Genomic DNA, 16,741 nt, shown 5'->3' on the forward strand with positions numbered 1-16,741 from the left:
CATCTTAATATCCTCAATAATGGCACTGGTAATTTTAAATATTAAAATGTATATTAGGAAAAAAAGGGGCTTTGATTCATTCTCTCCTTCCAAATAAGCACAATCAACTCGACACACATCTCTAATCCTCCTTTCTATTCTCCCTTCCTCTTTCCATTTTTCTGCCTTTTCTCTTTCCTCTCACTCTTCTCCCTTATAAGATAACAAGAGCAGGGTTGTAGGAGCAGAGTCAGGGTTGACCCCAAAAGTCTGATTACTCCTTCTCTGTCCACATACTCAGAAACCTAAGGCTTTTTATAAAAGTAGTTCTATTTTTCCCAGAAAATCTCTGCTTTTTATGTTTGCCCTGTCTATAGCCAACTCTAATAGATTTTTCTATTGAGTTCTGGTCTGTACCGCAGATTCCTAAAAGGTGTATTTGCAGACAATACCAGGTAGATAGATTCCTGCAAGTTTTTGGAAACAGTCTTCCTTTCGCCAAAAGGCAAACAGCCCAAGGAAGGCTCTCCTGCACCTACATCCTCCTCCGACTTTCCAAGAGCAAACCTGGCCCTTGGAAAATTCAGGAAGGTTGTTGAAAATTCAGAAACGGGATCTCATGGCTTCTTATATACTGTTAAATTTGAAATTAATGCCTCAAGTTAATCTGGCTCTTTCTGCCTTGAGCTGATTAGTGAATACTAAATTTCATGCTAATGCTCCCAAGCCATTTCTCTGCAATGCAGGACTCACTTTCCAAATTCCTCTGCAGTAAAAGAAGAATGCTCACATCATCTCATGACCGTGGTTCTAAAGTGTTTCTATCAGGTTTGCTCTCCTCTTACAGGTGGGCTGGTGTTTATTGTGTTAGTCCATAACGCTCCAACTTTCCATTGGCATACGAAGTTAGTGGTTTTCTAAAGTAGTCCTGGAATCCATTACCATGGAAACAAAAGATATAAAAAGCTGTTTTTATCTAATAGGAAAACATAGAGGAACTTTAAAAAGATCAAAAGTGTTTTCAAAGTAAAGGTATAACCAAATATATCCTAGCCTGGGTTAAAGAAGCCTTGAGGTGGAATAACAAGGCAGGTTAATCGGGGAAGAATGGGTGGTAGAGTGACAGTGAGCACACAGCAGCAGCGGTGGGTGGCTCTGGGCTGGATAACTGATGGATAAGTGGGGCTGCTGACCAGGTCTACCCCCAAAAGTGGCTAAAAGAACCCAGTTCTCTCCCTCTGCCAAGGTACAGGAAATAGGATTAGAACTCTGGTCTCTCTCCACATATATAAAAATGAATCGTCTGTTTTTCTGACATTAATACTATCATACAAACTTTGGTCCCAATATCTCCAGTCAACTGTTCTAGACTAGACTCAGTGGAAATAAGCAAATGAAAGAAGCTTAATGCAAACATGCTCATTTTATCAACTCTCCATTTGATCTAGAACTTGATCCCATGTGTTGAGGAAATGCCGTCATGGGTCCTATTTTAGTTTGGGAAAGCAGTAGGTACAAACCACATGTATTTATTTTGATGTTCTCAGTGTTTTCCTGAAGTCCAAGGAGTTTCACCACATCCTGCCATCAACTTCAAAGAATAATTTTAGATACACTAGTCCTACCATGGAAAACTCCCTGATACATAAACTGCTCTGGCCATCTGTAATAATACAAATTCTTCCCATCCAGTATCCTCCTCAGAAAACATCTGGAACAATAGGAAGCTCCCATGAATGCTGCTAAAGGAGTACACGTTTCCCAACACTTCCCAGGGAGCCGTGTGGCCACTCCAGGAGGAGCAGGGAAGGCACACGGGGTCATGAGCAGTCATACTCGATCCTTGTATTGAGGCCACTGCCCCCTGAGGATGTGCTGGCCAGCACATCTACCATTCCAGCCACTTCCACACTGAGAGTGTAAGGCTTACAGAGCTGTAGTCTCTGTGTTAAGGGCTTAACTTTCCTGCTGAAAGGCAATCTTTTAGAATGGCAAGGAAAAATGGATTTAACTTAGAACAGGGTTAAACTAACAGCAAGAGTGTGTTCAGAGGAAGGAAACCATAACAGAAAGGATTTGAAATCATACTGAATGGAAGGCTGTACAAAGCAGTGGTTGAAAGCTTGGGCTTTTGCATCTGTCAGAGCGAGGTGTGAATGTGGCTTGGCCCCTTACTTTCTGGATAGCCTTAGATACGCCTCATTTCCTCATCTGAAAGCCATCCCTATCTGACAGAATTGTGGTGAGGATCAAATAAGATCAGGCACGCTAAGTGTTTAGCACAGCACCTGGCATATAGGAAGCTCTCAGTAAATGTTAGCTCTTGTGCTGTTACTGTTAGGAGAAGGTAAAGCAATAGGCACTTCAGCCTAGAGAACTCAAGACTTGGGAACAACAGGGATCTTCAAACATTTGAAGGACTGTCTCACGAAAAAGAGGTGTAGCAGAAGACAGGAGCAGGGCCGATGGGTAGAAGTGATTGACCGTGACATCTGCTCCTCTCTTGAGCACCAGGATTACTTCATCTGGTCCAACTGGCTGGGTGGGCATCCCCATCCGTTCTGGAATTAAAGCCATTCCTAAAAATGTTCAAGGGGGAGGAAGGTTTCAGAATAAAGAAAAACAATTAATCCTGTTACATAATGGAGTGGACCAGTTTGCAAGATTAGCATCCCATCAGTGACAGTGTTCACATAAATAAGTTCAGGATGCATTCACTTGGTACCTACTATGTGCCAAGGACCACACCAGGTGCTCTCAGGGACATACAGATGAGTAAGACATGTTTCTTGCCTTCAAGAGCATTGTACTCTAGAGGGATGTTGGATGGAGACATATGTTTAACACAATTAAGAGGAACAAAAGGCAGCATCGAATCACCACCCATCAAGGGTCTTAATAGATTAGATTCTGCTCTGGATGAAAGCCTATAAGAGAAGATCTCAAAAATCTCTTCCATCTCTAAGGTTCCATAATGCCAAGTATTGAGGGAACTAGGAAAAACAACATTTTTAAGGAAAAATAAACTATTTTGTGCAAAGCTTCCTAAAACATTTTTAAAGTGTTCATTAGTAGGTATGACATGTGAAAACAGTGGAACTCCGCTACTGAATTTGAGTTACTTAAAACAAAGTACAGTGCAAAACTCCATACATTTCCTTCATAAGAACCATTTCCTAACTGGGCATAGATTCTTTAAGAGTAATTCTCATCAGGTAGATGTGATCAGCATTATTTATAGGTTTTACATTTATTCCAATCTTAAACTTGTACCACTTTACTAGAATGAAATATTAATGCTATTAGTTTAAACATCACAAAAATTTTTAAATCAGGTGTTAAAATAATATTTATTCATCACCCTTGGATCACTACAGTATTTTAGATCACTGATTTAATATCCAAAATTTTTTTATCATATGCTATACCTAACACTGGTCAGTAGTGGCTAAAATTTAGCTGTAATTATAGTCCAAAAATACAGGTTTTCATTTTAGTTCCTCATAATTCAGAGAAATATTTAAAGGTAAATATAAGTCTGAAGCTTAAAATCCCAATTCTTCCAGCATGTGCTTGAACCCACCCTACTTCACATGCAGACCCTTGGCCCCACGCTACTCCCAGGACAGTGCTGGCTCAGATCAGCATGGAGGTGACAGATGGGGCATTCAGTTAAGGAGTGGTGCTGTGTTATTTTATTTTTGTTAGAGAAGAAAGCTGTGGGAAAAATATTCTCCGCTTAATCTATTTTATTTTCAGCAAGGTGTTACCTGTAAATATTAATTTATATACACACAAAACTCACTAGGTACTTTAGCTGCATGAATATAAATGAAATAAAGTAATCCAAACTAAAAAGTGGAATTCCAGTATCTTCTTTCCTCCAGCAGAGGAAAAAATCCAAGGAGGTAAAATTCCATCCCAGTGGTTTCAAAGGCATCAACACATCTCACATTAAGCTCCCATTCAAATTGGTGGGGTTACACGAGTAGAAATTACAAGTTAAAGTACTACAGCATTAAGAAAAATAATCATTTATGCCATTTGGAAATGGCATAAATGGAATTTGGAAACTATTTCCAAATCACTCAAAACACTTTACACTTAGGGTATTGTAAGTTCTCCAAAATTTATCTTACCAAGACCTTTGATCACTTAATGAAACACAGAAAGTGCAGATATGATTATTCCCAGTTTACTCATGGGTCAAGAAAATAGAAAGGAGAAACTGTGAGTCCCTCAAGAACCATGGCTTTCCTTATTTGAATGAGGCAAATAAAATCGATTCACTGGTAATGCATTTAATTTCTCTCTCAGCAATTAATTGTGTATCTATGCTCAATGAGAATAGTATAAACAGTCAAGATATGCATGTGGCAAATGAAAAGAGAATTTTTTTGATCTTAAGTTACATGGATTTCTGAAGTGCAAAGAAGAGGAGGTGGAGTAGGGCTTCTCCTGGGTGCACTAGCTCGTTCCTTGAAGCTCACAGCAATTCACCTCCCTTATCTATTCCTACTCCTGACTGAGAGGGCGCAGCATTTTACCCTCTGGATGTTCTGTACCCACTTGCTTGGATTTTAACTGAGGCCCCAATTTTTGTGTTAAATGGGAGCTGGGGACATAGCCCTCCAACTTTCCTCATTTTGAATTCTCCTGGGAGACTCTTAAAATGATCCTTCAAAGTTTTGTCATAGCAGACAGATGCTGTGAGGTAGGAATGAGGTTTCTACTCCCTTCCATCTTCATGTAGCTGAACAGGACCAGGCATCAGGTCAAAGTTTCTTGGACTTTCCCATACCTGGAAGAGTCCTCCTCCTCTCCTGGCCTCTCAGTTTATATACTCCTACCCATCCTTCTAGGCCCAGCCCAATCCAAAATTACTGCCCGAAGCCTTGACTGATAATTGCAGCTTCCTCAGGTGAAGTCGGCCTTTCTTCTGAACCCTGGCACCAAGCTAGAGACCTTATTACACTGTTTTATTTTGTTCATTGTTATCTTATATGTGTTAGTGATTTCTCCTCAACTAGATTCTAAGCAATGTGAAAGCTTAGAATCTTCTATTTCTTTCCTAGTTATCCCCTAGAGTGTCAAACATGGTGCATATACCTACAGGATGCTGAATGAATACCTGCTGGAGAATTGATTGACAATTACCTGTTTCACCTGTTTAGCTAAAGAAGGCGAATAAGTGGGTAATGTGTTGGCATTTCTTCACCCTATTCTGCTTCTCTTGGTGGAAAAGAAGAGATTTAGTATTTATAGAGTTTAAAGAACTATTCAGCGTTATCTCACAACACTCTGATAGAATTCTGTCCTATACAGGTCCTTCCCAACTAGACCACAGAATTCTACATTGCATAAATATCATTTCTCTTTCTCTGTGAAGTCCTTCTACACTTGAGTAAACTATCCATGTTCAATTAAAATGAAAATTTACCAGGGCATAATCGATATGTGTTTGACGAGATTTTTCACATTTTAAACAGGTGGAGCAAGATAGGTCATAGTGAGAGTCAAAATTTAATATATTTAGTTCCACTATTATTCTGGTTGTTCAAAAATGAATGTGACTTCTAGAGAAAGTACCTCTGAATTCTTTTAGTGCTTACATTTCTGACATTTGTATCAGAAGGTGATGGGAATAGTGTCATGTAGTCCATCTCGGGGCAAAGAAAAATTCTGCCCTCGATAAAAGGGTAGTGTTCTTTGTCCACAGTGGGCCTGTGTTTCTCTCTATGTTGGGTCATTGTACCAAATCGTGGTAAAGAAAAGGAATTCCAACCCGAAGGACAGACTTAAAGGCTGTCATCCAGCCCTGGCGTTAATTGGCTGCTTATCCTCAACCACAATGCTACCTCTTAAACCATCAAACCCCAGGTACTGTGAAAGAGTCCAGAGGAGCCAGAATTGGGTTTTGTTTTGTTTTGTTTTGTTTTTTCCAAAACTAAATCCTGGCAGCACTTTTGTTTGCATGCTGGAACATTAAAATTTAGCACAGCTTATCTTTGGTCACTCAGCCTTTCCCTTAGTTTTCTGTTCATTAAATCAAACTGAGTCTTAGTATCTAACACATAGATTTGGAAAGAATAGCAGTACACTACTTCCTTAGCACAGTTGGCTGGACCATGGAGTTGGTGAGGTCCCAGTCTCATGTTTGGCCTTCAGGCAAACTAGAAGCCTTGCTCCAAGCCAGAGCCTATTTGGGCCTATCAATTTTGTTGTTTCTTGGTCAGTGACTACACCTTTAATGCTAACCTGCCATTGCTCACAAAATAGGGCAAGTCAGTATGAACAGTTGAGAAACTAGAGAATTACAACTCAAAATGAATATCCTACGGATGGTGGACATCAATATCTTCCTCCTCAGTATCACCATCATAACAAACATTTATGGTACTTGCTATGTGCCAGGGATCTTGCTTAGGACTCTATGTACTATATCTTATTTATCTTCATTAAAAACCTTATGAAGGAGGTACTATTATTATCTACTCTTTACAGATAAGAAAGCTGGGATTTAGATTAGCTTGCTTAAGGTAATACAACTAACAAGCATTACATCAGAATTTGAACCTAGGCAGTCTGACTACAGAGCTTGACCTATTTCATATAACTCATATTAATCTGTTCTCAAAAGAGTATCAGCACCACTAGATAAGTACATTACAATAATCTATAATTTGAATAGACAGCTCCTGATGATAAATATCTACACAACAAATCTGCATAAGTATGATATGCCATTTGTTCTATAAACCATATAAATGCAAACATTCTCAGAGCTGAGATGATAAATCACTTTGAGAACTCTAATATGCAGAACAGGCACAATGTAAATACTTAGATTTAAAGCATAAGAAGTAGTATAAGCACTCATCAAAGCTGGAGTTCACTCTCAATCCATGTGAAAGGAAGCAGGGTGAGATGCTGGAGCTAAAATACGTCACCATCCTCACATCCGAAGGGAGCCCTGTGTAGCACTGTGAGGGACACAGAGACAGATCCATGACTTCTGAAGCTGGGACAAAGCAATAGATCTGGGGCTAGATTACACCCAGGAATCCAGCCTCCCCAAGTGCAGAGGGAGCCTGGGAGAGTCCTGGAAGGACGCTAATGGCCAACCTTGAGAACACATGCATATTAGCTTGTGGGCCTAATGGAATAAAGCACCAGAGATTGGCCTCATTCTGTAAACAAAGTTGGCTTTGGACAATGCTGTACCTGGATCCTTCTCTACCCCACTAGCCTGGTGCTCTTTATGTATTTGAAATACATAAAGATCACATGTATATTTTTATGTTGTTAAGAGTGCTTAGGAGGCCGGCCCCGTGGCTTCGCAGCTAAGTGAGCGCGCTCCGCTGCTGGCGGCCCGGGTTTGGATCCCGGGCGCGCACTGACGCACCGCTTCTCCGGCCATGCTGAGGCCGCATCCCACATACAGCAACTAGAAGGATGTGCAACTATGACGTACAACAATCTACCGGGGCTTTGGGGGGAAAAATATAAATAAATAAAATCTTTAAAAAAAAAAAAAAGAGTGCTTAGGGATAGGGAAAGACCCTAATTACAGATCAGAAAGATGTCTCTGTCTTTTGCCAGAGTGTGTTCTATCAATTAAATGGGTAAATAGGCCCTTTTTCCCAACCGTGGGGAAAGAAGGGCCTCTTGTGACCCTCTATTGATTAAGACTGCTGTGGAATGTTATTTGCAATCTCATTGCATAATGGAAATCAGGAGGTAGCTGTCATGGTTTCTGAAGACAAATTGCTGGTAGCTGAGACAAATCATAGCCTCTTTCATCTCTTACTCTTCTCCATTCCCAGTTAATGTGTCTGTTACAGTCTAAGTTTCTTAAGTCAGTCTGTTTTACTGTCACAGATAGTAAAAATGAGTAGAAGTGGTAATCTGAGTGACCCTGCTTTAGGAATCGTGCTCAAGTGACCATTATACTGATCATTACTCCTGAGCTATGCATTATTTAATAAGGAACACAACTTCCAAAAGGGCACACAATTAAAAATAGATCCATACAACAGCTGCTATGATTATGACCAAGATGAACAGAAATCCAACCAGGCATGAGTCAAAAGAAAAAAGGCTGCTGCCAGACAGAACAGTGTTCAATCTCATTTTTGTTCTGTGTACTTTGACTTGCTAAGTCAGCCAGCAAGCGATTTGTATGGAGCTGTGGTTCTCAAAGTATGGTCTGCAAAACAGCAGCATCAGCATCACCTGGGAACTGTTAGAAATGCAAAATCTCAGACCCCAAACCAGACCTACTGACTCAGAAACTCTGGAGGTGGGCTCAGCAATCTGTGTTTTAACAAGCCCTCTGTGTGATCTTGATGCATGCTAAAGTTTGAGAACTACTGGGCAGGAGCCAGGGGACAGCCTGCGGATTGTAAGTCTTCCTAGGAAGGTACAACATTTGGTTGTAAAAACCTATCTTTAGAAGAGTCTGGGAGGAAACCTGTCCTGAATCCAAATAAAATCATTGCACTCTTCAATTTTGCTGTAAACCTAAAACTTCTCTAAAAAAATAAAGTCTATAAAATTAAAAAAACAAAAAAACCACTGCAATCTTTAGGGTGAATGAGTAAAAAGAAGATCACAGGACTTTCCTTAAGCAAATTTATTTATTTCTTTATTTACATATACCTTGACTTGCTCTAGAAAGGTTTTCAGACAACTTCTTAAACAAAAAATAAATAGCATTCAGTTACAAGCCATTCTCCTGGAAAAACTCCTCACTACTTTCAAAACAACCTCATTATTTAAAACATCCAAAAGATAGTCATTAATCATTAAGTTAAGATGTCTTCAGTATTCACTCTAGGATTTCAGACCTTTTGAGGCTAGAAAAAAGAAAGTAAGAACAATTTAATTTAAATTCACCAAGTTTAAAATCTGCGCCACCCAACAAGAGTCACGATGCTCCTTAACAGTTTGAGCACATGATCAATACACTGATTCTAAGTTACTATATGTCATGCAGAGCCACAGCCTGTGATGTGTGCTTGTGTCATATGAATGTGTGTCATGGCAAGGTGTTTTTGGTAATTCATTAATTCAGCCCCTTTGTTGGTCCAAGAAGGGGCTCTATGATACCAAAATTCACTATAGAGCTAATAGTGCTTGGATGAGCCTCTAGCATTGTTTTATGCTTTTTTTTTTCAAATGATAAATGATCTTAAGAAATCAAAGGGAAGTAACCTATCAGTAAAGGATTTATTAAATAAATTATGGTCTATTCATAAAAAACAAGCAGCTGGTAAAAAAAATAAAGTTTTGTAGTTCTCAATCCTGAACAAATATCAGAATCACCTGGTAATCATTTAAAATATATCAATGTCAGGGCTCCACCCAATTTCATTGGTCTTGGATAGGGGTTGGGCATCCACATTTTTTTTTAAAGCTATCCAGATAATGCTAACGTGCAGCTAGGGTTGAGAATTACTGAAGGGGATCTATATTAACCATCATGGAATTCTCTCCCAAATATATTATTATGTGAAAAAGAAAGTCATAAGACACACATCTATTAATGAAATTCTGTGTGTGTGTAATTTGATTGATAGATATATGTGTTTGGATGTGGTCTCTTTCCATTTTACGCTATTTACTTATTCATTGCTTAAACTTTTCACAACGAGAATGTGTTCATGTCTTTTACTTATTTTTTAATTTTAAAATCTGTTTAGAGAAAATGTGAATTGGTAGGAAAATGAGGAAGCACATGAAAATAGGAACTCCCAAAATATACTCCTCCTTCTGTTCCTTTTACTCAAAGAGTATAAAAGTAAAATAAACAAAATTCCATTTATGTCCTATCTACCCAACACCTATTATTTCCAATATTTGGGATTGGAGTGAGGGAGGTGGTAGAGACAGAGGGAGTAGAGATATGGTTCATTCATTCAATCACTTAGCAAACATTTATTGGCCCATGCTAGGCGCTGGAAATACAGCAATAAACATGCCTTCATGTATATCATGAATATCATCCTGCCCTTATGGAGCTTTGTTATATGTAACAAAGAAACTTAATCTAGTCAAGAGAAGTGAGAAAAGACTTCCCAAAGTAGAGATGGATCTCATCCTGGGCGTAATGGTAGCCACTGAAGAATTTTAAGAAGGGGAGTGACATTACCCAGTCTGCATTTTTCATATATCTCTCTGACTGTGAGTTTAAGGGCCCATGACCATTAGCAATGACCATTTTCCCCAGTATCTCCACTTAGGGCCACTATAAGAGAAAGTACCCATCTTCTCTCATCTAAGGTGAGTGGGCTCTTTACAAAGTCAAATTAGAGCTTGTTACAGTAACAAAGAATTGACTGAAGGAATCTATCTTTCAATTTTCCATTATCTATTTGCAATCAAATAAGATTTAACATGAAATGTTACCTCCTGCTGAGCTCATTGATTGGACTCATTTATCTGTCCCTCTAACTAGATGAGCCTGGATATGGCAGATTTACCTTTTCAGAGTTTACAGTTAAGAAAGCCCATTGTATGCAATAAATAACTCACAAAACACCTGGCTTTATAGAAGTAGTTGCTACAAATAGTAGAGTCTCTTGGAAGAAAATATACCTTCGTAAACATAGCAAGGTAGGCGAAGACTTCCAGGGTAATGGGGATGCTTCACTGTATTTCATTTACGGAACATAAAGGTCAATTTTAGCCATTTATATCCAGGACACTTCCACACCAGGAGAAATTATCTAGCCCACCCACAGCGGATTTCTATTTAAATGTCTCATTTGATTGCTTTGAGAAGTATGTACTACAGACTAACCACTATCCTTCAAGAGTAGACAATTAACTCTCTAGATAAAGTTAACTAGAAAAACATGAGAAAGAGAAATTACATCTGACACAGTCCTTTTATAACCCCAGTGCATTGATGCGGACATTAATGTGTGTTACCTCCAAGCAACAATGTGCTATTTTTAGCTTAGAATGTTCAATCTTTGCTCAAAGTAAGACATATGATTAGTGTTTTGAGGAACAGATTTGCTCTAATTTAAAGGAGAAGGGTGGAAATGTTCTAGAAAAGGGAAAAATTCCAGGCTTTTTACAAAATATGCAAATTCCTCAAAATTGCTTTATAAAACAAACTCAAATTATGGGCTTCCCAGTCAACATTTCCAAAAGGCCATCGCATTCTTCTTTAATTCTTTTCAAACTACACAATCTCTAACTGAGAGCTAGACCCCTTTTTCTTTGATCTCTCTGCAATACAGGAGCCCCTGAGGCAGCATTTTCACCTTTACATAGGATGGAGCAGTTCTGGGTTTGATATTCTGCAGTTACATGTTATATTATCCTAATTGATACCACCATTATCTAAAACCATCATCTTGCTATAGGGATTAAACAATTGCCTAGGTGACCACTCTGCCCCCATGTTAACCCATACATGACATGTGTGCATGTGTGTGTGTATGTAGGTATGTGTTTTAAGGCACAGTAGTGCTTCTAAAAAGTTCAGATCATTAAAGTCTTGTTCTGTGACTCTCAAACTTGTTTTCACTCCCAACACACCTAAGAAACATGAAACACTTCAATCCATGAAAATTGCTTTCAGGAAGTGGGTTGGGAGGCACGCACTCACTCACCGGGTCCTGCCATTTGAAAATCCCCTGAGGTAGTTTTGGTAAGCCAACACATACCCCTGAGGCATGAGGAGAGAGTGGTATGAACCCCATCCCCACAGCAGGGTTGAGAATCACTGGTTTAGTAGAGCATTCAGTGTCCTATGGGCCGAGGCCACAGGATAGCTTCCACCCCCAGGTGGTGTCCGGCTCCAGCCCCCTGTCCAACTCTCTTCTGAAGTTCAAGGGGCTTATTTTTTCACTTGCCTCTGAGCTGTGACGGGAAGAGAAACAACGACAGGATGATACCCTTGCCCTCTAGAGATGAACAAGGCCAGCTGTACTCCCGGGCAAAGGACGTGACCCCCCCATGAGATGCAGTCTCTGGGGGGTTAAATGAACCTCCTCCACCGATGCCTGAATCCCCTTTACAAAGATAAATCATTTCATTCCACAATTAGTGATCCTGCAGAAAATAGAATCCTCCTCTGACTTAAACACAGACATGCTATACACAGATGACGGATAATACGTAGCTCCTTTCCTGAAACCAGGCTTCAATCAGGGGAACATAGGGGGATACAAGGACAGGAGAGGCTATCACAGGAGGGGCAAGACTGAAGGAAGAGGAAAATGCGGATGCCTGGAGGACCTTGTCTCCTTCACAATTTCGCCCAGATAGGCAGCCCATGTAGGCAGATACTACATGGCTTTACTAGGATTGTCCAAAAAAAGAGAACTGGGATATTTAGAAATTACTTCCCATTTTAGCCCAAATATTTAAACAGGCCCCAGCTATTCTAAAATCCCCAACTAATGCTTATTGTCTAGCAGGACAGTAAGTAAATTCATTAATCAAGACTTTATTTACATCCCTTATGGTCAAGGTTAATTGTTTGTGTGTTTTCAAACCAATATGCTCTACCTTCTTTAACTCCATTAATCCAAGAATAAGTGGCAATCTATTGATATCCACTCATAGTTTTAGATTCTATGGGTCTTATGCATCCCGGAGGGGCACAAGCTCCATGAGACTGTTCCAAAGGTTCACGTTTATTCAAGTCATAGCATTTGGCTTAAGCAAGTTCTTATTTTTCAAAATGGAACTGTAATCCAATCCCCAATGAATATGCTAATCATTCCTTTGATAACTATTCTAATATTTCATGTCAGTCCTAGCATATGTGGGTTTTTTTGTGTGTGTGTGTGAGGAAGATTAGCCCTGAGCTAACATCCAATGCTAATCCTCCTCTTTTTGCTGAGGAAGACTGGCCCTGGGCTGGCATCCGTGCCCATCTTCCTCTACTTTATATGGGACGCTGCCACAACACGGCTTGACAAGTGATGCTTCGGTGCACACCCAGGATCCGAACCTGCCAAGCCCAGGCCGCAGAAGCAGAGTGCACGCACTTAGCGTTATGCCACCAGGCCGGCCCTCTAGCATATGTGTTTAAACAGAATATATTCACACATAAAATGAAACATTTTCTAGTCCAAGAGTGACCATAATCATTTCATAATTAATATCGATGTGGAGTGCTCTCATATAAATCATCAAAATAAGTAGCACAACAATGATAAGTTGTAATTACCGAATTCACATTCATATGGTTCTAGGTTTAGCTGGAAGATGGGCTGAGCACCTATATCCTCTCACTTATTCTCGAAAGACACAAATTTTTCAAGCCCTGGTAATTTGGCTAATAAATACATTTGCTCCCATATATTAAATGATCACTCCATGCCAGTGTACTGATCTTAGTTATGACATCTACCATAACCAACCCTCTCCTGGCTGAAAGTCACTCACTCCCTGTGCTTTGGTCAAGGGTGGCAAGAGCAGCCCCATCATGTGCTGACCACTGTCTCAAGAGGTGGCCTGGAGCATTGGACTCTGCCCAAAGAGTCCGTAGTAATTCTCCCACCTGGTCAAATAAGGTCCCTGCAGAATTTCCAAGGAGAGTAAAGATAGAATTGGCCAGTCAACAAGGGAAGAACAGAGCAAAGAGAAACCAGTTCTAGACTGCATAAAAACAAAACTCACCCTTGAGGTAGCCTAAAGTTCCCTTTGGCAGCCCAAGGAGGCAAAGGACACAGCCGGGCCCTAGTGGAACCCTTCACCTGCATTTTCCCATTAAATCCATCCAACAATCTAACACAATGCTAATATCCCCATTTTCAGATAAGCTGATTCTGTAGCAAAATTAATGTAAACATGCTTTAAAAACCTCAAATAAGCAATTATCATCTCCACCCCACTCCTCAAATCCTTGCCTACTTTTGGCACTAGATTAGAGGAAGGAGATGGGATTCCTAGGAAGTCCAGTGGGATTGATGGAAACCAGAATTAGTGTATAAGGGGAGGGTAATAGAAGGAAGAAGACCTCATGAAGGCTTCCTCTTCTCTAAAAGTGGGTGGTGTTAAGCTGTGGTTACTGAGTTAAGAACAGGAAAGAGACACTTTGGAGCAGTCAGGGAGGAAGATCAAGTTAGAGAGGAGAAGAGAATTGGGAAAGTGGCTGGAGCTAGACATCACCCTGGAGCAGAAAATGCCATGTGGCTCCAAATTGAGACTGCCTGGAGAAATCTTAGATGCTAAGATGTGGGGGAAACCTGGAGAATCCTGGTTTTGCATCTTGCCTCCAGGCAAGAGGTCAGCTACCCTAAGAGAAATTATTACCAACCTGCCAGTTTCCCTTGAAAGTTTCCAGAGATGGAGAATTAGAGCACCCTTGGCTGCCTATTTTAATCTATATCCTTCTCATTTCCAAGAGGGTCTTCCTAACGTCATGCTCAAATGTCCCCAACATTCCCTAAGCCTCTTTGTGCCTCTTCAGTACTTCTTAGACACAGAGACCTTCTGCTCAACAGCATCATCATTTGAGAAAATTGCATCAATCTGAAAATAGTCACTAAACTGCCTCTTAGCATTGTTTCCTGTAAACTGAGGGCATTCATACAGAAGGTGGATAGCCACTTGAGGGGATGTTACAGGGAGGATTCCAAAATATGAAGGGAACCAGACTGGATGGTCCCCCAAGATATCTTCCAAGTCAGAAAGACTTTGATTCAATTCCTTTCATCTTTTTTGTGAAGTCAGTTTTCCATCACTGTTCATTTTTGTCCCTACATCTGTCTCCTGTCCAACTTCTCCATATCCTTTTAATATTTTTAAATCTAAAATGCATAGAAACAGTTTCTCACAAGATAAAACGAAGCCTCATTAATTCAGACTAAGTTGGAAAAGTCATGTCCCACTGAGTACAAATTCAGAGTGAAAAGTATTTTCAATTAAAAAAATGTCTGTTATAAAAGACTACATAATGGATATTAATAAACAAAACGAGAAAGTTAATGAAAGATGGCGAGTTACAATAACTATTTTTATGGGACTTTATACTTTTGAAAGTACTGTTTGGTACATTATTTTATTTTGCCAATTTTATTCAATATGTAAATGCAATTTATAGGTAATAGATCATCAAAGCTAAATCAAAAAGTCTCGAATTATCCTGCTAAATTTGAAGTTTTAACTCAATAAGAATTCTATATAATTACTCCAAATCTGCATCAGTGCAGTCTGAATTAATGAGGTTCTGCGCTATTGTAGCTATAATAAACCTGACAATTTTATGGCCATCTTATATGCCAGAGTGTCACTCCCATCTACACATTCGTAATAAATATGTTTCTTCACACAGGAATATTTGTCATAACAGAGCATCCCACTTTAAAGAAGTTTCACCAAGCAAATTATCTTAAACCTCAAATATCATAGAAATGTTTTATATAATAAATGTGCTAAGAGTTCATTATACTCTCTAAAAACACTTGCTTTGATTTAAAATGAGCCTCAATGATATCCCAAGATGCTGAGGACTTGACATGTCACAGAAATTATCACCTTTCGGTGTTTTCAGAAAAAAAGGTCACAATTAATCCAATTAATTGTAAATAATGGAATTAAATCAACACATGTAGAAACTCGGACACAGGATCCTCTATTTGAGGAATCTGGTGACCCTGAAAGGGTCTATGAGCATCTTCACCATCTTCAATTTCTTCTTAAACCTGCAGTTGAAGTCAGAACAATTTGTCTTTTCACAATAGCCAGAAAGACAATGCCTTTACCTACCTTAAAAAGTCTTAAAATATTAGCAACCATGATGGACACGGAGCTTGCTGCAGCACCTATGACTCCAGAAATCTTGTCAGGCTTGGTGAAGATGGGTGGATCTCCATTAGCACACTTCACATCGGAAGCATCTTTCTCTATCAATGCCTGCACGAACGTTAGAGACTGCTCCAAAGCATACGTGTCCCTGGAGCACGTGTCCAGGATCCGGACACCCAGAGTGATATTGGAGAGGAGATCAGGGTCCTTATTAATCTGGTCGATTGCATACAGCATGGCCTCCAGTCTGTGGATCCCCTTTTCCTTCTTCAACTCCCCACAAGGCACCCCTCTCTCTCCCTTTGCATGGACAGGGAAGAGACCCCCCAAAATGATGTCCCCATCCACTCGTATGGAATGGGCATACTCCTGGCTGTGAGTTCTTTGCATCATTGTGAGGATCCAGTAGAACTTGGCGGTCAGGAGGAAGAAACAAGGACAAGAGGCTGATCGCTTTCCCTCGCATACCATTTTCTCCACAGGTGGTGTTGCAATCCAAGACCCAGAGTTTATTCTTGCCACAGAAGAAGAGGGACCACCTGAGGTTGTACCTTCTGGAGGCTACCATCAGGGCCCATGGGGAAAAGGCTCTGTGGGTTTCAGCAAGTTTTCTTGATTTGAATGTCACAGTGAATTTCCATCAGACCCCTAAGGTTCAATTTTATTTCCATATAAAGTCAACTTGCCTGGAATGGTGCAAAAATTAGAATAACAGCTGAGGTTCTGATGTTGGGATGAGGTCAACAATTCACGTCCTTGAAGTCAGCCCTGTAGCAGAATTATTCCTGGGAGGTGGGAGGAGGGAAAAAAAAAGTTCAATTCAATGGGTCTACATTTTTTATATTTTTAAGCCCTGTTTACACTAAACCTCTTTTTTTGTTTAATTTCCCCTATTCAGTAAGAAACTAATTTTTTTTTCCTCCTATGATTCTGAACACCTGGCTGCACTGCATTTAAACAGAGAGATTGATGACACTTTTGGAGC

General features: G+C 39.9%; 1 protein-coding gene across 1 annotated transcript in view; it reads right to left on the minus strand.

Annotated features, from left to right (window-relative positions):
* Nucleotides 1-16,535, minus strand: part of LOC147918265 (metabotropic glutamate receptor 8) — a 128,334-nt gene extending 111,799 nt beyond the window's left edge. The window contains exon 1 of the mRNA XM_087434253.1: nucleotides 15,718-16,535. Within this exon, the coding sequence (XP_087290379.1) occupies nucleotides 15,718-16,227 (510 nt within the window). The 5' untranslated portion in view covers nucleotides 16,228-16,535. The remainder of the gene's footprint in view (nucleotides 1-15,717) is intronic.
* Nucleotides 16,536-16,741: the final 206 nt, after the last annotated feature.

Source organism: Ceratotherium simum, chromosome 1, assembly GCF_057802395.1.
Source record: "Ceratotherium simum simum isolate JZ-2026a chromosome 1, ASM5780239v1, whole genome shotgun sequence".
Taxonomy (NCBI): Eukaryota; Metazoa; Chordata; class Mammalia; order Perissodactyla; family Rhinocerotidae; genus Ceratotherium; species Ceratotherium simum.